The 19,940-nt window shown below is 31.1% G+C and overlaps 4 protein-coding genes across 5 annotated transcripts; 1 reads left to right on the top strand and 3 right to left on the bottom strand.

Moving 5' to 3' along the window:
• Nucleotides 1-1,634: 1,634 nt before the first annotated feature.
• Nucleotides 1,635-6,393, bottom strand: LOC127246108 (cytochrome P450 71A9-like). Of its 2 annotated transcripts, none has more exons than XM_051267326.1 (3): nucleotides 5,679-6,393; nucleotides 3,502-3,703; nucleotides 1,635-2,349 (listed from the first exon to the last, which is right to left on the bottom strand). In XM_051267326.1, the coding sequence occupies exons 1-3, from the start codon at nucleotides 6,359-6,361 to the stop codon at nucleotides 1,738-1,740; spliced, it is 1,497 nt and encodes a 498-aa protein (XP_051123283.1). In that variant the 5' UTR covers nucleotides 6,362-6,393; the 3' UTR covers nucleotides 1,635-1,737. The 2 variants fall into 2 exon arrangements, with proteins under 2 accessions (XP_051123283.1, XP_051123284.1); XM_051267327.1 differs by having other exon boundaries at nucleotides 1,635-2,346.
• Nucleotides 6,394-9,550: 3,157 nt separating this feature from the next.
• LOC127246004 (cytochrome P450 71A9-like) lies at nucleotides 9,551-14,448 on the bottom strand. Its single transcript, XM_051267158.1, has 3 exons — nucleotides 13,735-14,448; nucleotides 12,710-12,914; nucleotides 9,551-10,288 (listed from the first exon to the last, which is right to left on the bottom strand). The coding sequence occupies exons 1-3, from the start codon at nucleotides 14,415-14,417 to the stop codon at nucleotides 9,677-9,679; spliced, it is 1,500 nt and encodes a 499-aa protein (XP_051123115.1). The 5' UTR covers nucleotides 14,418-14,448; the 3' UTR covers nucleotides 9,551-9,676.
• A 511-nt stretch (nucleotides 14,449-14,959) lies between these two features.
• On the top strand, nucleotides 14,960-17,043 carry LOC127246078 (28 kDa ribonucleoprotein, chloroplastic-like). Its single transcript, XM_051267280.1, has 4 exons — nucleotides 14,960-15,553; nucleotides 15,633-15,734; nucleotides 16,413-16,694; nucleotides 16,775-17,043. The coding sequence occupies exons 1-4, from the start codon at nucleotides 15,056-15,058 to the stop codon at nucleotides 16,838-16,840; spliced, it is 948 nt and encodes a 315-aa protein (XP_051123237.1). The 5' UTR covers nucleotides 14,960-15,055; the 3' UTR covers nucleotides 16,841-17,043.
• Nucleotides 17,044-17,053: 10 nt separating this feature from the next.
• On the bottom strand, nucleotides 17,054-19,539 carry LOC127246079 (protein-L-isoaspartate O-methyltransferase 1-like). The gene is made up of 4 exons (XM_051267281.1): nucleotides 19,374-19,539; nucleotides 17,934-18,204; nucleotides 17,476-17,640; nucleotides 17,054-17,402 (listed from the first exon to the last, which is right to left on the bottom strand). Exons 1-4 carry the CDS (start codon nucleotides 19,377-19,379, stop codon nucleotides 17,152-17,154), a joined length of 693 nt encoding a protein of 230 aa, XP_051123238.1. The 5' UTR covers nucleotides 19,380-19,539; the 3' UTR covers nucleotides 17,054-17,151.
• Between the last annotated feature and the right edge of the window lie 401 nt (nucleotides 19,540-19,940).

Genomic DNA, 19,940 nt, shown 5'->3' with positions numbered 1-19,940 from the left:
ATTAAATAAGAAGTGTACTTGATATGATATTTTTTTAACAAGAATAATAACAAAATTCTAAAATTTATTGTGTAAACAAACATTTTATTATATTCAAAATTCCAAACTCTAAAGCTTTCTAAAATATTTTGTCTAAACGAAATCAAAGTTTTGATCTTTGTAATTTTCTGAATAGTAAGATCAAATTACAAATTAGTGCTATTATGTAATCCATTTATGAATGAATTATTGCTATTATATATTTTCAATATATAGAAGATATGCTATTCCAAATTCAAAACATCATTCCAACTTTCCTAACTTGAATTCACCAAAATTAATTGGGAAAATTATATCATATATTAATTGTGCACACACAAATATATACATAAAAATCATCACAATACCTCTCTTCATATTCCCTTCACAAAAGTTTATTATATCTCTCAAATACACACATATATATCAATCAAAAGCCCCAAAAAGCTCATCACTCCCATACACTTTTCTTTTCCATTCACTTTTTCATCAACTGAAACCATCACAAGAATTATAAGCTTGCAAAGAAAAGGTACTTCTGATTCAAGCAATTGTAACTTTAATTTATTATAATCATGTATCTAAAAGAATTAGTTTGAATTCCTTGGAGTATTCCTTTTTCTCATATAAAAATTCTCTTTCAAATCTTTAGTGTTTGTGTCGCAAAAGCATGCATCGATCATCGTTGAATTATTCCTCCGGAAGATCATCCGATGAGTTCATTGTGAACTTCTCCCAAGCTGCTTCGAAGGGTTTGGATTCTAAGGAGCATTTGGAAGCTTCTTATGGCAGTCGAAACGACGGCATTTTTATTTCCGATGATGCCCTAAAGAAGGGTGTTTTCGAAAAGCCCTTTTTGGGAGAAAGAGCAGTTCATTTGATCCCATTGGTCTTGTTTCTTTGTGGTCTGATTCTATGGTGGTTTTCATCTCCAGTCTATGAGCATTGATTTCAATTGATTGCAAATTGATTTATCTTATTTTGTAATTCTTGTTCAAAGGGATTGTTTGAGGGAGCAAAGAGCTTTAGGCCGGAATTTTTATAATCAAATTTGGGTTTCCATTCGACCTGTGTGTTTGGTATGTGTTTTTCATTTTTATTTATGTTTTATATTAAAATAATTATTTGATGCAACATTTATTGAAAAATATAATATATATTCATAGGCTGGATAGTACTGAATTTTATATTAATATAATACAAATACAATATTTTCTAATTACATACAACATACATATAATTTTAAATAAACATCATATATTTTTATTACACACAATACATATTGTATGCAATAAATGTTGTTTGTATATATACTTATAAGTGTTGGTTTAAAGAAGTCTGGCACGGTGAGTTTTCAAATTATTTATTTTTAATGGGATTGATTATGGTTGATTAGTTTGAATCAATACATTGATGATAGACACAGCACATAATTGATATTGAAACAACACTTTTTGTATATATAAATTAACATGTGAATATGTGATGTTTGCGTGTTATATGTGTTGTGTTGTCATGTAATATATACTTGAATCAATTGTGATATATGTATAATATCATTATGTATTGTCTTGAGGTGATATCAGCACCAAATATCATTAATTAGCATACTAACGTAGTCATTCTTTGTATATAAGCACATGAACTAAATTCAATATTGCCTTGTATTTGATGCGTGCACTAAATGATGATCATACACAAAACCCTAACCCTAATTCCCTAATTCACCGGTGAAGCTACAAGAACAAGAGGGATTTTCTTATGCATTGTAATCCCAACAGCTTCTTCCAAATCAATGTCGTCGCGAGACATTCCCGGTGGAAGTTCCCAGTTGAATCGATACAAAAGATTCGCTAATGCAAGCTCAACTAATGGGGTAGCAAAGTTGATTCCAGGGCATTGTCTTCTGCCAGCGCCGAATGGCAAAAGCTCGAAATATTTCCCTCTATAATCAACTTGGCGATTCAAAAACCTTTCCGGGATAAATTCATCTGGATTTTCCCAATACCGCGAGTCTCTTGACATTGCTGATGCATTGAAGAAAACCCTAGTATTCATAGGAATTTCATACTTGTTGTCGATGATGAGCTTGTCTATAGTTTCCCTAGGGGCGAGCAATGGGGCAGGTGGATGGAGTCTAAATGACTCTTTTATGACATGTTTTAGGTATGTGAGCTGGGGAAGATCAAGTTCATCGATGTACAACTTGCCCTTCCCGACTTTTCTCACTTCTTCTTGTGCCCTTTCTTTGGCTGTTGGATTTCTCATGAGTTCCGTCATTGTCCATTCTATTGTTGTCGCCGAAGTATCCGTTCCAGCTATAAAAATCTCCTGCATCAAAGTTTCGAAACAATGTATATGTAGTATAATTTACCATCCAAACTTAGGGACATGGATTATACATATATACAATTTTATTAACATCGCATGTAGATTAAATTCAACATCTTCGATACTTAAAAAATCAACATTAAATCTATATACCTACTTACATTCAACATATTTCATAACTACGGCCAATATATGAATTATAAACCTATGGAATTAAAGAAAATTTTATATTTTACGATCATATTAAATATTCATTTCATCTGGGGTAATTATGTTATCTTTCTTTTTTTACTTGTCACTTTAACTTATTCATAATCTATTTATAATAAATAATTTTATCTACCTACGATCTCATTATCTCCATCTATTTTTATTAAAATATATATTATATCATAATTCTACCTACAATAACCAACATCACATTAATTAATAGTAAATATGAATTTTAAACTATATCTTTCAATTTGCTACAGAAGGCACTAGACTACATATTTCTCAATATTATTATATATTATCATTGTTATTCTATTATTGATTCAAGAAGTTTCAACCAAGATGTTTGTCTTTATTTTCCAAGAATTCATTTTCAACAACGTGGCAACGTGATTCATTTATGAGTTTTGTTTTCATTGAAATTAAGTAAGACATGTGGGGTGGCTAGTACCTACCTTGTGGTAGCTATCGAATCCTAACTAATAATTTATTTGCTCCACCTATTTTAGCGGATAGAGTAAGAATTTGTATAATTAATAAATAATTAAAAATATATTAGTAAAAATATATTGAGATTAAAATTTACAAAATTATATATTATCAAATTAAAAATATTATTAAAGTGTGACAAAAATATATGAGCCGAGCCGAAAAAAGAAAAAAGATAAATTATGTATGAGGAAGAGAAAAATATATTAGTGGGCATTGGATTTCAAGTTTGAGAGCAACAAAATTATAATTAAAAATAAAATTTGATATAATATACATAAATAAGTGTTCAATATAATGTTTTAAATAAATATATATATTAATATATGAAATTAAAAATACCTCTTCTGATATTATGGTTTTAAAAGAAAACTAATCAAGCTTTAAAGAAATTAAACTGGCATAAAGAACTTAGAAAATTAATGGTAAAAAATAATGATAGAGACTTACCACAAGAAAGGCCTTTACTAGTTTATCAGTAAAAGCAATGGTCGGATTTGGATCCTTTTGAACCCCAAGCAGCACATCGACAATATCTTCTTCGCGATCCTGCTTCGCCTTTTTTATATCGACATGTTGCATGATTACCTTGTCGAGAAACTTGTCCAAGGCTTGGAAATTCTTCTCCAATATGTTGTCTGTGCCGTTGAGCCTTGCTCGAAGTTTGGAAAGTCGAGTTAGATATAGGTATTTTGTAATATTATTGATCGCTTACTAATACTCTCTCTGTCCGGGCTTCTTACGTTGTTTTGTCTTGACAAATAGATTAAAAAATAATAGTATTTTAACATAAATATAGAATATGTAAAATCATTGTTGATATGGTCACTGATGTTAATAAATTTTATGTTACAGAGTTTGGAAATTGAGTTAGATGTTGGTATTTTGTAATATCATTGATCACTTAAATTTAATATTTCTTTGGTCTGGACTCCTTATGTTACTTTATTTTGACAAGTAAATTAAGAAATAATATTTTAATAAAAATATAAGGTAAGTAAAAAGGAAAAAAAAATTAAAATTAAAATTAAAATATTGATAAAAAAATAATAGAATAAATAGAAAGATAGGTGACAAATTAATTACTATTTATTAAAATAATTATAGTAAACTTGTGAATGTGTAAAATTATATATTATAAATAGACTATGCATAAGTTTAGCATAATTTTAAAAAGATAATAAAAATAAAATTGCATAATTATCCAGGCTCAAGAGTATATTTTTAATCGTGTTACTATACAACTATATATACGTGAAGAAATGTGATGAGTAAAGTAAAATTACAATTAAATGATAATTATATGGTTTAATATTGAAATCAAATGTGCTAACGAATATATTACTCCAAAAGTCTAAAAATTTAAAACTATTAAAAAAAAATCATAATCATTTATTCACTTTTATTAGATTCATAAGTTTTAAATATAGCGATTGAAAGTGATTTTTTACCTAAAGGCTAATGATTAAAAATAATTAAGATTTGTTACATTGTAGGTTTTTTCTTTCTTTCTTTCTTTACATGTTTTTTTCCATTCAAATTTTAAAATTGTAAAAAAATTACATTTAAATATTGTTTTACCTTCAAAACAATAAAATTAAAAGTCAAATTAATTTTTCTAAGGAAAATAAAAAGTAAATTTATCATAGTATTATGGAAAAAGAATGGCTGGAAATATAGGACCAACAAATCGTGCATTTGTTGATTTGTGTTTTAATTTAATTAATAATCTAATCTGAGATGTTGTAAAAAATTGTGTTTATGTATATATATATAGAGAGAGAAAAATATACAGATTTTATATTTTAAAGGGTGGGTTTTGGTACAGAGAATATTGAATAGTAAAAAAGTGATAAAAATAAAATAAAATAAAATTTAGAGAAAAAAATTAATAAAGAATAAGAATTGATTTGAAAAAAATATACTCTCCCTCCGTCCCATAACAAGGTATCGATTTACCTTTTACGTCATTGTACTTAACGTTAAAAATATCCTTATATTTGTATATTTTTTTATAAAAATGTCATTATATTAGTATTATAAGACACTAATACAAATATTTTTGCAATTTTTTCTTGATTTGTAATACGTTTTGATATAATAATTAATATTCAAACATTAATATGCAAAAAGTAAATTGATACTTACTTATGGGAAGGAGAGATAATAATTCAATGGATAAATTTAAAAAAAAATAAAAATACAATGATCTAGATAAATCAACAAAGGGGAAGGAGAATGTATTGCAAGTGAAAAATAAAATAATGAATCAATTAGAAAAAAGATACATCAAATTTAAGAAATGACGATCTATAAAAAATATATTGAGGTATTTAGTATGCATTTTTTAAATTTTTATTTATTTAAAAATTTAGATGTAATATTTTATTGAATCGAAATAATACATTAAAAAAAACAACACTAAAAATTGAACATTAAACAAATTGGGCGATCTCAATTTCTATTTCGTTTTATTTTTTCACATTAAAAAACGATAAATAACTCATTTCTTTTTTAAAAATTATCTGGCTCAAAATAATAATAATAATAATAATAATAATAATAATAATAATGGTAATAAACAAAAGAAATTAAAAAAACAGAGGCAAAGTGTAAGCATTACTTACCGGTTAATCCACCGGAGCCCGGAAAAGTAATCGGAAATATTAAACTCGCCGGCGGCGTGCTGCGCATCAAGAAAAATCTGCCGGAATCCACCACCGTTGCTAATATCGATCTCCCCGAAGGCGACGCTGCTCACAAAGTTATTCACCATGGAAAAGGCCTGGAAGCTCAAGTCCACAGAGCCTGGATATTTGCTCTTCACACGCTCGATCATGGCGGACACCTCACGTGCGCGCACGTGCCCGAAAGACTGGACACGTTTGGGGGTCATGAGCTCCTGGACCATGATTTTCCGAAGCTCCCGCCACGTATTGCCGTAGGGCGCCGTGCCGACGGACGAGAGGCCGCCGTAGCTCATCTTGTCTAAGGCATAGAGACGGGGCCGGCCGGAGACGGCGGCGTCGTGGTTGAGGAAGATGTCGGCGGCCCTGTCGGGGGATGACACGACGATTGCCGGAACTGAGCCAAGCTGTAAGTAGATGAGATCACCGAATTTTTCCGACAGGGCTCGAAGAGAACGGTGGGGGAGCTTCCCTAGCTGGTGGAGGTTGCCGATGACCGGAAGCTTTTTGGGCCCCGGAGGAAGCCCGAGCCCATTTGGTTTATTTTTGGTTGAGGTCTTGATGAAGATGATGGCAAGTAGTGGGAAGACGATGATGAGCAGTGTGAGAATTTGGGAAGACATTTTTTTTATTGGTTTGGTTTGATTGTGTTGTGTTGTGTTGTGAAACTCATTCAATTATGTATAGTGTATATATATAATATTTAGCCACGAAAGTGTGTCGCCAAGTGTTGCAGAATTTTTGTGTTTTTTTTCTTTAATATTTAGATATGGGACTCACATGCAATAATATATAATTAAATTTGATTTGATTTGATTTGATTTTTTTTAACTTCATCGTTTTATTTTATTAATTCTTTATTATAGTTGGTCCCACCATTTAATAATAATATTTATAATTTGATTTAATTTTTTAATATGATTATATTTAATTAGTTAATAATAATATGATCCTGGCTACGGTGTTTTCTTCTTCTATAAATACGAGAATTTACGTAGACACGGATATAAATAATAAATAATTTAAAATGTATTAATAAAAATAATTATTCTATAATAAAAATAATTTATTATATTTCTATTAAAGATAAAGAGTTTTAATTGTAAAATATTTATTTATTTATATGTGGAATAGAAATAAAAGAATTTTAAGTAGATTCCATGATACAAGATATTATATATTATAAAGTCAAATAAATTGATTTATATTTGTTAAATATATTTTAAATTAGTAAATATTATTAAATATAGAAAAATTTCATTTGTTATAAAATAGATAAAATAGAAATGATATTATTTGTATACAGCGGATAGAATACAATTTAATTTTTTGGTATAGGATCCACTTTTCATTTTTTTTTTTGTGGTGTGGGGCTAATTTTTCATTTTAATTATTTTATTTTTCTATTTTTAAAAAAAATTGCATGTGGATCTTATATCCTTTTTCATTATAATTATTTAATGATATTTCACTTTTAATACTATGTGATACTCGAGATGAAAATGAATGAAGCGGTGAAAATTACATCAAAGAAAAAAGAAAATCATATTATTTTTTAAAATGTGGGTCGCGATAGTATGTATTATATTCATTTCATCCTATAAATGATAGTTTGTTTAGGCATTAAGACTAAGGAATAATGAAATTTTAATATTAAAGTGATATATGTAGAAAATAAAGTGATAATATTATGATAAATTTATTAAAATGATTGATAAAAAAAATAGTTGAATAATTTTTTAAACAATGACAATTTAGTTATTATTTATTAAAATAAGGTAATAAAATTATAAAAATGCGTAAAATTATTTATTATAAATGGATTGTATATAAGTTTAGCAGACAAAAAAAAAAATGAATGGTCATATGATTTTGACGGACAAATAGAGTATTATGTCATATTATTTGTTTGATATTCTTTTGTGTATCAAATTTTAAATTAAAATAATTATTAAATTTGATATAAATAAAATACAAGTGATATTTTAAAATGAAAATTATATATATTATATGAAAATAAATTTATATTTTTTCGAAAAAATTTCTTTTATATTTTAATATTGTCTCTGTCTGTTATAATGTTATAATAAGTGTAAATATGATAATATATGAGATGTGAGACATAAATAAATGAAATGTGTGATATTTATACGTGAGACGAAAGAAATAGTAATTTTTTATACTTTTATATATATATATATTATTTTGTCACCATATTTCTTTTTATCGAAATTGCTATAATATTTTAATGTATTAATGTAAATAAAAACAAATTTTCTAATATTTGCAATATGTAATAAAGTTACACTTAGTAAAAGCAATTTATATTTTATATTTGAATGTTAAATTAATTATAAAATTGTTAGCTTTCAAACCAATAAGATGAGTATGTGTTATTCTTAACTAACAATAAAAATAGATTGTTGAAAATAAAATAAACAAATACTCCATAATTTTGATACATTGTTATTTATTTCTATCATTTAAATAAAAATTTAGAAAAATATAAAAAATAAAAATATTATTGTCAAACTTTTTTTTATTGCAATTATAAATTATAAAAAAAATAAAATAAAATGTTATATGCAATCAAATTTAGATAGATTGCTACTATATACTATTAACTTACAAATATAAATAATTTATTTATTTTTATAATTTAATTGCTAAAGAATAATATATATACAAATTATTTATTTGAGTTTTGAATATTATTTTTAACATTAATTAATTTACAGGTTATTCTTTTTTTTACCATCTTAATATATTTGTCTATTTAAGATTTTCTTTTATATATACTCAAAAAAAAAGAAAAATAAATATAATTTTATATATGTTAATGCTATCATATATATCAACATCTATTATTATTATTATTATTAAAATTTATATTTTGTGATAAAATTTATTAATTTTTACTCCTTTCATCTCAGCTAACTTATTCATTTTAACTGGGCACAGAATTTTAAATATTGAGCAATTAAAAAGTGTATTAGTAAAAATAGTTATAAATTAAAATTAAAATAATTAAATAATTTAATTATAAATTATAAATTATTATTTTAAAATATGCTTAAAATATGTAATTATATTTTTTTTAAAAAAAAGACAAATTAAATAGAAAAGGCCAAAATAAAAATAATGTACAATTTATATGAAAACGAGAAAAATTTTAATAACAATAATTAATTTAACAATTTAATAAAATTTATAATCACATCGTGCATAGCGCGGCACTCCACTAGTATATATAGGTCTAAGTAGATGTAATATCTAAGTTAGAAATAAAATAAAATATAATAATAATAATAATAATAATAATAATAGTAATAAAAAAAAAAAAAAAGATTATTGTAGTCAATAGTTGAGAGGTGAATTTTTGTGTGTTTGCTTCTGTGTTTTAAAGCTATTCTTTCTTGGAAAATAATAATAATAATAATTTCTTTTACCATGGAATTCTTAAAAATTTTCGATTGCATGTAAAAATTCAATTTTATTTTAATGTTTTTTTATTATTATTTTTTATCTTTGATTATTATATCTAACTTATTTGAACAAAAATACAATAAGTTAATAAGCACTCATCATGACTAATTATGTCACTGTTTTTTAACACGGAAAACTATAAAATAATAATATTTTAATATAAAAATAAATTGCATAAAAAGTAAGATGATTAAATTGTAAAAAAATAAAATATATGACAAATTAGTTATTATTATTTGGCAAAATAAAGAGAATAAAAATTGCGAATTGTTTACTATAAAATGAATTACGCATAAATAATTTAAGGATAGTTAAAAAAAAAAAAATAGTGTATAATGGAGATATTATATTATTAATAAGTAAGTACATGAAACTGAATCCAATATTACCTTGTATTTGAATATTTGATGCATACACTAAATGATCATAGACAAAACCCTAACCCTAATTCCCTAATTCACCGGTGAAGCTACAAGAACAAGAGGGATTTTCTTATGCATTGTAATCCCGATCGCTTCTTCCAAATCAATGTCGTCGCGAGACATTCCCGGCGGAAGTTCCCAATCAAATCGATACAAAAGGTTCGCTAAGGCAAGCTCCACCAATGGGATAGAAAAATTGATTCCAGGGCATTGTCTTCTGCCAGCGCCGAATGGCAAAAGCTCGAAATGTTTTCCTCTATAATCAACTTGGCGATTCATAAACCTCTCCGGGATAAATTCATCTGGATTTTCCCAATACCGCGAGTCTCTTGACATTGCTGATGCATTGAAGAAAACCCTAGTTTTCGCGGGAATTTCATACTTGTTGTCGATGATGCACTTCTCTAAAGTTTCTCTAGGGACAAGCAATGGGGCAGGTGGATGGAGTCTAAATGACTCTTTTATGACTTGTTTTAGGTATGTGAGGTGGGGAAGATCATCCTCATCGATTTTACATTTGCCTTGCCCGACTTTTCTCACTTCTTGTTGCGCCTTTTCTTTGGCTGTCGGATTTCTCATTAGCTCCGTCATTGCCCATTCTATTGTGGTCGCCGAAGTATCCGTTCCAGCTACAAAAGTATCCTGCATCAAAAGTTTCGAAAGAATATATATTGTGTGTAGTATGAATTACCATCAAAACTTAGGGTCATGGATCGTACATTTGATCAAATTTTATTAACATTGCCGTGGATTAAATTCAACATCTTCGATACTTAAAATCAGCATTAAAGGTATACATTCTTACATTCAACATGTTGCATAACTGCGGAAATTATATGTATTAAACCTATCAAATTAAAGTAAAGTTATGCAAAAATCAACACCATATGTAGAAAGAAAAATTAGCACCAAATCTCCTTTCCAACTCAAAAATTAATTGACTCTTTACTTAGAGATTTTATCGTGTTTTCACTTTGCAATTCTTACTGTGTTTATCATATATATATATATAAAATATATTTTTCTTATAAAATATCACATTCAATTTTTATAAAATCACAATTGAAATATAATTTTTAATTTTAGAGGCATGAAAAAACCTAACCACTATACCATATAGTATTACATTATAAAAAAGAAAAATCATAAATATACAATAACCGCATATTAGACACTACAAAAAAAATATTATTTGCGACACCAATTTACAAGGGATTATGTATCACTCCCAAATTGCAGCAGAGTTTATGATGGGTCGGGAGGATGGGTCGCTATATTTTAATTTTGTGAGGGAATTACTTCATCTCTTAACTTTTCTCTTTATTACGGATAAAATGAAGAAAAACTTGCACGTTGTTAATATAGTTATATAATTTTCGAGAAAACTAATAATCCCTCGGAAACGTTATCTACAAAAGAATTACGTACTATTTAATTTGATCATTCAACTTAGCAGTAAGAAAATATATGCATATAATTTTTAAAAATAATAATAATAATTTATGAATAAGTATTAAAATTTTATACATAGATGTTACTAACAAAAATATTAATAGTGAAATAACATCACCAAGGCAACAATATACAGTATGGCTTATGTTTGAAAGCATGTTTTCTACCTTACATATTTTATTTTATTTTTCACTTTCTTTCATTAATATTCAATTCAACTATCATAATTTTTAATAAATATGTAGTTTTTTTTTTTTTCTTAGGAAAAGAACAAAATATCCAAAACTTGATAGCAACATGAATAATGAATATATCAACAAGTTGATGTCGATGTTAAGATCTATTTGTTTTGCAATTGGAACCTAAATTGGTATTATATTTTTAAACTTTTTCCTCTCAACTATTGTCTTAAAAGATTTTAAAATGGAACTCACTTGTACTGTTATGGCTCTATCTCCCTTATAAATAAATAAATTTATATAAATTTAAGATTTTAAAGTATTTGATAAACTAATTTATATTAATTGAGTGTAAAAATATATTTATTTTATTATATAAAATTTTATTTTTATAACTTTTAATATAGTTTATTAATAATTTTTAAAGTATTTGTTATATATTTTAAATTTACTATTAACAAAATATGTATTTTATCATAACTTTATTTACAACAAAATAACATCACATTAATTATTCAATAGTAAAATTGAATTTTCAACTTCCTGGTGCACTAGACTAAATTTCTCACCATTCTTATTATCATTATTCTTTTAATTGTGATTGTGATTATGATTATGATTATGATTGTGACTTGACTCAAGAAGTGCCAACCAAGATGTTTGTCTTTATTTTCCAAGAACTCATTATGCGTTATGTTTTCATTGAAAACTAAGTAGATATATATGTGGGCTGGCTAGTACCTAACGTCTGGTAGCTATCCAATCCTGACTAATAACATATTAGTGGCCGAAAATAAAAATGTTTTGATAATATATATATATATATATATAGTCAGACGAGCAGAACGGTCGTCTCACCTAAAAGTTCAAGTGAAGGTATGTGAAATTTGCACATGTATATGCTGCAAATGAGGATGTCGAATGCGCAAAATGACATCTCACATAATAAATAAATTAAGGGTGTGTTTGTTTGAAAGATTTTAGTGGATTTTTACTATTCATTCCATTTTTTCCCCCCAAAAATATCAAATCAAACACTTATTTTTCATTTTTTATATTATACTAAAAATCAATTTTACATTCAAAACATCATATCAAACCCTATTTATATCACATCATATAACTATTCAAATTCAAAATTTTTACTATTCAAATCCCAACTCAAAATCCAAACCCCCAAACAAACACACCCTAATAGTATTTTTACTTTCCGTATCTGACGTGGTATCAGAGCCCTAGGTCTCGAGTCCAAATCCCCCATCCCTATTTTGCATATGTATGTGCAAATTTCGCATACCTCCACTTGCCCCTAAAGAGACGTGTTATGGAGTTGAGACGGTCATTCTGCGCATCCGACTTTACAGAAATTAAAATGTCCTAAAGAACTCATAAATTTTATTAATTGTTAGAAATAATGAAAAAAGGAACTTACCAAAAGAACACCCTTTACTAGTTTATCGGTAAGAGCAATTGTTTGATTTGGATCCTTTTGAACCCTAAGCAGCACATCGACAATATCTTCTTCACGATCCAGCTTCGCCTTTCTCGGATCATTGACATGTTGCTCGATCACCTTGTCGAAAAACTTGTCCAAGTCTTGGAAATTCTTCTCCAATCTCTTGTCTGTGCCATTGAACCTTGCTCGAAGTTTGGAAATCGAGTTAGACGTAGGTATTTTATAATATCATTGATCGCTTAAATTTAATATTCTCTCCTTCCTTCCGGGCTTCTTATACCACTTTTTTGGATTACAAAGATTAAAAAATTATATTATTTTACTATAAATATAGGATATAGATGAAAAGTAAAATAAAATATTATAGAAAATTTATTAAAAAAATTGAAATATAAAAAATATATATATATAGTAGAATAAGTAGATAAAATAGTGATAAATTAATTATTATTTGTTAAAGTATAATTAATAAAATTGTAAGTAAAATTATTTATAATAAATAGATTATTTATAATAAGTTTAGTGGACAATCAAAATACAAAAACTTATAAGTATCTCGAAAAGATGGATAAGGTTTTTAATTGCGTTATTACACAAATATATATATTTGAAGAAATGTGATTTGAGTAAAGTAAATTTTACCATCAAATGTGCTAACAAATATATGACTTAGAAAAATCTAAATCTAAGGGTTTGTTTTTAAGGGTTTGTTTATTTAGACTCAAACTTAAAGTTTCTATTCTTTGGACTCTATATGTTTCGGAAAAAAATAGTATATATTTTTTCTTTCACAAATTCAAATCAATTTTTTTGTAAATCTACCAATAGATCAAATAGTGCATTTATAGAAATGAAGATGTAGTTTGGCGGCGAAGACCTGCTATTTTCCTCACCTATTTCCTCCTTTGTATATGTGATTTATTTATAGTCGGAAAAAAAAAAAGAAAAAGAAATTCAAAGAACAGAGGCTTAAAGTGTGTAAGCATTCGAATTCGACTAACCGGTTAATCCATCCGAGCCCGGAAAAGTAATCGGATATATTAAACTCGGCCGCAGTGTGCTGCACATCGAGAAAAATCTCCCGGAATCCTCGATTGTCGCTAATATCGATTTCCCCGAAGGCGACGCGGCTGACGAAGCTGTTGGCCATAGAAAAGGCCTGGAAGCTCAAGTCGACAGGGCCTGGAAATTTGCTCTTCACACGCTCGATCATGGCGGACACTTCACGTGCCCGCACGTGCCTGAAAGACTGGACCTGTTTGGGGGTCATGAGCTCCTGGACCATGATTTTCCGGAGCTCCCGCCACGTACGGCCGTAGGGCGCCGTGGTGACGGCGGAGAGGCCGTAAGTGATCTTTTCGAAGGCGTAAAGACGGGGCCGGCCGGAAAAGGCAGCGTCGTGGTTGAGGAAGATGTCGGCGGCCCTGTCGGGGGATGACACGACGATTGCCGGAACCGAGCCGAGCTGTAAGGACATGAGATCGCCGAATTCTTCCGACAGGGCTCGGAGAGAACGGTGGGGGAGCTTCCCTAGCTGGTGGAGGTTTCCGATGACCGGAAGCCTTTTGGGTCCCGGAGGAAGCCCGGGCCTGGGCCCGTTAGGTTTATTTTTTGTTAGGGTGTTGAAGATGATGGCAAGTAGGGGGAAGATGATGATGAGCAATGTGAGAATTTGGGAAGCCATTTTTGTATGAGGTATTGATTTATGATTTCATTTGATTGTGAAGGTTATTTTTATATAGGCCTAAATTGATTATTATTGATGTGAGATCTATTTTAGAAAAATAAAATAAAAAAGATTGTTGTAGTCAATATTTGTGTGTTTGCTTGTGTCTCTTCTAGGACAAGAATTAAGGGTGCGTTTGGTTTTACTCTAGCCAAAATAATATTTGATAAAAATATTTTTTAAAAGTAAAAAATGCATTTTATTTTTTTAAACGAATAGTCAAATAGTAAAATTTGAAAAAATTTTATTAAAAAAACAAACCCTTAGTTTAATTTGAATTTTGGGAAGAAAAAAACGATATAAAGAATGAATGCATCCAAGAAAGCCCACAACTTGGGTTAAAAAATAAACATTTTTGGTCTTGTAAGAATGGGCTTTTGTAAAATACCCGAAACCCCAGAATTGGATTCGCCACAAAATTCGCGGAAACGAAAGACTCGGCCTTTCAGTCCACCATTCCCATCTGCCAATCGATCATTTTCATTTATGTGATATCCGCCGCTTCCATATTGTATCGCATCCCAAACCAATTTGCTCGCCTGCCCTTCTGCCCCCTTATCCATTTCGTCTCCATTTACCCACTCCCACTCCCAACAATGCCTTTCGCCGCTGAATCGATCCTAAGTTCCGCATCAATGGCGACCAACGGCTGCGTAGTTTCAGCCCCACCACTCTTCGCGGCCTCAAGAGCTTCGCAACGCCTGCCCCTCCGATTGAAGCCCATCCAACTCCACCTTTGCTGCTCCAATTCCGTTTCCCTGCAGAGTTTGTTCTCCGGGAAGAGGAAAGCGCCTTTACTGAGGGTTTCCGTCATAGCCGCCCAGCAGGAGGAGGACAACGACGAAGAAGACGAAGAAGGAATTGAAGAAGAAGGAGAAGGACAATTTGGGGAAAGCTTCAATTGGGACGCGGCGGAGGGGCAGGAGGAGAGTGATGGGGCTGTCGAGGCTGTCGGGGATGCTGGGGAGAGTGATGGCGTGTACGAGGAGCCGTCTGAGGAAGCCAAGGTTTATGTGGGCAATTTGCCCTATGAGGTCGACAGTGCGAATCTGGCTAAGCTTTTTGAGGACGCTGGGGTTGTCGAAATTGCTGAGGTACAAACCAGGGTTTTGAATTCTGAATTTTTTTTAATTTGGGGATTTAGGGTTTTTGATCTTGTGTGTGTTTTTGAAGGTTATTTACAATAGGGAAACTGATCAAAGCCGAGGTTTTGGATTCGTGACAATGAGTACTGTCGAAGAAGCTGAGAAAGCTGTGGAACTGTTCCATCGATATGTGAGTCTCGTCATTGCTTTTTGTAAGAACAATGAGATAGTCTTTGTTATTGTATTTTTTTGTCGAAAACTTGCAGGCTGATGATTTATAGATTAGTTATTATATATGAAATGGGAAAAATCCAAATATCTATTGGCATTATATCCTTGATTATGGATTGACATTGTTACTTATGGTCCGATAGAAACATCCTTGTCGAAGGGATATTTGTTGGTTCATTTGTTTTGGTGTTTGGGGATTAAATTTGTTGTTCGATTATTATGTTATGATGAGAGTTAAGATAGTATTTATTGAAATATCAACTTATGTTTCTCAAGATAGTCCTTATAGTTAGCTTTTGATGCGATTGATTTGTGAGAGAAAATTAATTTTGATACGATGTTTTTGAAAAGGTTATTTTAGATGAATAGTACCAAAAGTTTCGAAACTCACTGTGTGAACAGAGGCGAATCATTTTTTCTTGATGTGATTGAAGCTAAAGGCGTCGCAAACGTAGCACATGTATTTATGCATTCTAGTATCGTATTTTAGTTATGTCTGATTTATAGGCGTAAAGATGTGCATTTGTTAGAGATAGAACAGCTTTACATATATCTAACATGTTTGATCTTAACAAAGCAGCAAATTCTTACAGTACAAATAATTATTCAAGTTTCGAATTGTTGGTCTTTTTTACAGGATATGAATGGCAGACTCTTGACAGTTAATAAAGCTGCTCCCAGAGGATCGAAGCCTGAGCGCCAGCCTCGGGTTTTCGAGCCTAGTTTCAGAATATATGTTGGCAACTTGCCGTGGAGTGTGGACGATGCACGTCTTGAGGAGCTTTTCAGCGAGCATGGCAAAGTAGTAAGTGCTCGGGTAGTCGCTGATAGGGAATCTGGAAGGTCGCGTGGCTTTGGATTTGTAGTGATGTCCAGCGAGCCCGAGATGAACGATGCCATTGCCAGCCTCGATGGACAGGTAAGCTCCTCGACCACATCTTTTAGATTTTAAATATCATACGCATTAGCTCCGGATTAATTGTGATGTGTGTGTTGCAGACTTTGGACGGGAGAGCGATCAGAGTAAATGTCGCAGAAGAGAGGCCACGGCGCAGCAGATTTTGAATTTGATTTCGACCATCGCGTGTTTTGTCGCTGTTTACGGTGATATTTATCCTGTAATCATCTTTCGACTTTTTTCTTAGTAGCGTCAGAACTCGCAGTCGCTACTCTTTGAGAACTGGTTAAGAAATTTTGTTTGATGGTTTTTCTTGCTTAAGTTGCTAATACATTGAAATCAATGGATTGAATTTGCATTGCGACGATCATTGAAAGTAGTGAATGAAATATGGCGTGCGTTTATTAAGACGACAATGTTTTGAGTGTCTGCATTATATTTATACATGGCAAAGGGCAATGAAGGGAAATAACGGCTACTAGGATCCGCGTAACTGAGCTTCCCGGCTTGTAAGGGGCACGTAGCGAACAGAAGTCTCGCTTTGAACGGTCAGTGTGCCGTCCATTTTCTTGTCGACAACTTTCAGGTCTTGGAAGACATTTCCCACAGGAATCACTAATCTGCCACCGGGCTTTAATTGCTCGGTAAGTGCTGGAGGGATAGAAGGAGCTGCGGCGCCAACATGTATGGCATCATATGGCGCGAACTCGGGCCATCCTTGCCTCCCATCTGTTAAGACTTGTTTAGATCATCACAAATGGCGAATCATTCGAAAACAAAATATTTACAATGGAGAGCATACCAGCAACATGGATTGCAAGTGATCCATCTTTCATCAAAGGGGCTGCAGCGCTTTTTTCGATATTTTTGATAGAAAACTCGGCCAACTCAGGAATATGTTCGATGCCCACAGTGCGACCTTGTGGCCCGACCATTGCAGCGAAGCAAGAAGTCAAGTATCCGGTCCCTGCACACATTATTACAAAATATGAAAATTGTGCAGTTGTCACACATTTTGCAGCACAATAACATAATCGTCGTGAGCAATTGTATTAGAACTATTGATGAAATTTAAACAATGGCCACAGAAGAATCCTAAATTGCACAAATGTGTCCGGGGAATGTAATAGAGCATAATAGATGGGAACTAAACACAAATGGGATTTATAAATGCAATTCATTTTGCAGACATGTGACGACATATCTTTAATGAAGAAGGAATTATATATATATATATATATATGTATGTGTATATATTACCAGAACCAACATCCAGTGCGTGCATCCCAGGCTTCAAATGGTTCTCCAACAGCTCAAGGCACATAGCATGCATATGAGGCGCAGAGATTGTGGCATTGTACCCAATCTGCATAGGGCTGTCGACATACGGGGGAGTGCCCTCAGGCACAAACAAAGCTCTGTCGATTGTTTCCATTACTTCTACCACTTTCTGTGATTTTATCACTCCATAGTTCCGCAGATGCTCCACCATTTCTTTGTTCTTGTTGATACTGCTTCCACTCCAATATCGCTGTTGGGCAAAGCAAACACAATGTTGCGATAAGATTTAAGGATTTAGATCGAACAAATATGCACCAACATCAAGTCCACTAAACAGGTAGAGTTAAACATCAAGAAATTGTCCGAAATCATAGAACCATGCATTCAACCCCAACCCAACCCGCGAAACAAACACAATGTTGCAATATGATTAAGGATTTAGATCAAAACAATATGCACCAACATCAAATCCACTAAACAGGTAGAGTTAAACATCAAGAAATTGTCCGAACTCATAGAACCATACATTCAACCCCAACCCAACCCGCGAAACAAACACAATGTTGCAATATGATTAAGGATTTAGATCAAACCAATATGCACCAACATCAAATCCACTAAACAGGTAGAGTTAAACATCAAGAAATTGTCCGAACTCATGGAACCATACATTCAACCCCAACCCAACCCGCAAAACAAACACAATGTTGCAATATGATTAAGGATTTAGATCAAACCAATATGCACCAACATCAAATCCACTAAACACAAAATAAACACGATATTTAGAGTTAAACATCAAGAATTTGTCTGAACCGACACTTTGAATGAGCACTTACAATAGCAATCCATATGGAAAAGCTACAACAGTTCATTCATGAACAGAAAATGCATTTCATCCTACTATAGAAACAAAATCTAATCAAACAATGACTTCTGTTTACAATTCCATTTAATGAAATCAAAATCTACAGCCTAGTTTAAAACCTCAAAATGATGCCCTTTCTGTATGTCACTAATCCAGCAGGAATTCTTCTATCAAGGATCAAACCTAGCAAAACTTGCTCGATTTGATTCCCAGCCAATTTAACAAACTATTCCAACATAAACGCTAAAGCAGGCTATAGAACATCTGAAATTCCAAAATCAAACTAAAAATATTCCTATTGACTTCTAGGGCCATCGAATTTCACCAATCAGTTCAGAACCACGCATCGCCGCCAATCAACACTACAATCCTATAACACACTTACAACAGCCTAAAGAGCGATACCAATCAATCAAAAAGAAGAGGGAGAAACAGCCATCATCAAATTCACACACATTATCGACCACGATTCCTTCAAATTTCAAATCTTTCCACAACAGAAACGAATAGCGACTACTTGTGAAAAAAGTGCAAACAAAAGAGCTCAGCACCTCCATCCGATTGCAGACACAGTTCCCCGTGGGGAGAAGATGGCTCGAGAAATGTAGCGCCGGGAGAGAGAGGAGAACGATTGCTTCAACGCAACGCGACGCGATGGAGAAGTAGAGCGATGGCTTTAGGTAGAAAGACGATCGAAAGTGGTCGGGAATCTGCTTCGTGACACGTGCGTCTCACGTGATTGAGAGATTATCATTTGGGCCTTCAGTAATTATTGGACCCAATCCTCATTCAAGCTACTTGTTGAGAATTTCTATTTTTTATTTTCTTTTTAATGATAATAATATTTTATCAATCAATCGATCGAAACGCAGAATAATTTTAATATTTTTATTTTGTAAATAAAAAATAGATAAATATTTTTATTATAATAATAAATGTATACTTTTGAATAAATTGGGATTTTTTGGAGAAGACTTGACTTACAAATGAAAATAAAAAATAAAAAAAATGGTACAGCCACTTAAATTGCAGAGTGTGAGTAGAAAATAAATTTTTCTTAGATATATATAAATAAAATAAAATAAAATACCTTTCTATACCACTTCGGTTACTTTAAT

Source organism: Andrographis paniculata, unplaced genomic scaffold (assembly GCF_009805555.1).
Source record: "Andrographis paniculata isolate CXL003 unplaced genomic scaffold, ASM980555v1 Contig26END, whole genome shotgun sequence".
Taxonomy (NCBI): Eukaryota; Viridiplantae; Streptophyta; class Magnoliopsida; order Lamiales; family Acanthaceae; genus Andrographis; species Andrographis paniculata.
The sequence above is the reverse complement of the archived record's forward strand: the minus strand, read 5'-3'. Positions and strand labels throughout refer to the sequence as shown.

Excerpts from the sequence above, each read along its gene's own strand:
- LOC127246108 (XM_051267326.1), bottom strand. The coding sequence starts at position 6,361 with ATGTCTTCCCAAATTCTCACACTGCTCATCATCGTCTTCCCACTACTT. Across the intron at positions 3,704-5,678 it reads GGGCTCCGGTGGATTAACCG|GCTCAACGGCACAGACAACA; the intron begins GTAAGTAATGCT and ends ACTTCGAGCAAG. Across the intron at positions 2,350-3,501 it reads TAGTAAAGGCCTTTCTTGTG|GAGATTTTTATAGCTGGAAC; the intron begins GTAAGTCTCTAT and ends ACTTTGATGCAG.
- LOC127246004 (XM_051267158.1), bottom strand. The coding sequence starts at position 14,417 with ATGGCTTCCCAAATTCTCACATTGCTCATCATCATCTTCCCCCTACTT. Across the intron at positions 12,915-13,734 it reads GGGCTCGGATGGATTAACCG|GTTCAATGGCACAGACAAGA; the intron begins GTTAGTCGAATT and ends ACTTCGAGCAAG. Across the intron at positions 10,289-12,709 it reads TAGTAAAGGGTGTTCTTTTG|GATACTTTTGTAGCTGGAAC; the intron begins GTAAGTTCCTTT and ends CTTTTGATGCAG.
- LOC127246078 (XM_051267280.1), top strand. The coding sequence starts at position 15,056 with ATGCCTTTCGCCGCTGAATCGATCCTAAGTTCCGCATCAATGGCGACC. Across the intron at positions 15,554-15,632 it reads GGGTTGTCGAAATTGCTGAG|GTTATTTACAATAGGGAAAC; the intron begins GTACAAACCAGG and ends GTGTTTTTGAAG. Across the intron at positions 16,695-16,774 it reads TTGCCAGCCTCGATGGACAG|ACTTTGGACGGGAGAGCGAT; the intron begins GTAAGCTCCTCG and ends TGTGTGTTGCAG.
- LOC127246079 (XM_051267281.1), bottom strand. Across the intron at positions 17,641-17,933 it reads CGCACTGGATGTTGGTTCTG|GGACCGGATACTTGACTTCT; the intron begins GTAATATATACA and ends TAATGTGTGCAG. Across the intron at positions 17,403-17,475 it reads ACTTGCAATCCATGTTGCTG|ATGGGAGGCAAGGATGGCCC; the intron begins GTATGCTCTCCA and ends AAGTCTTAACAG.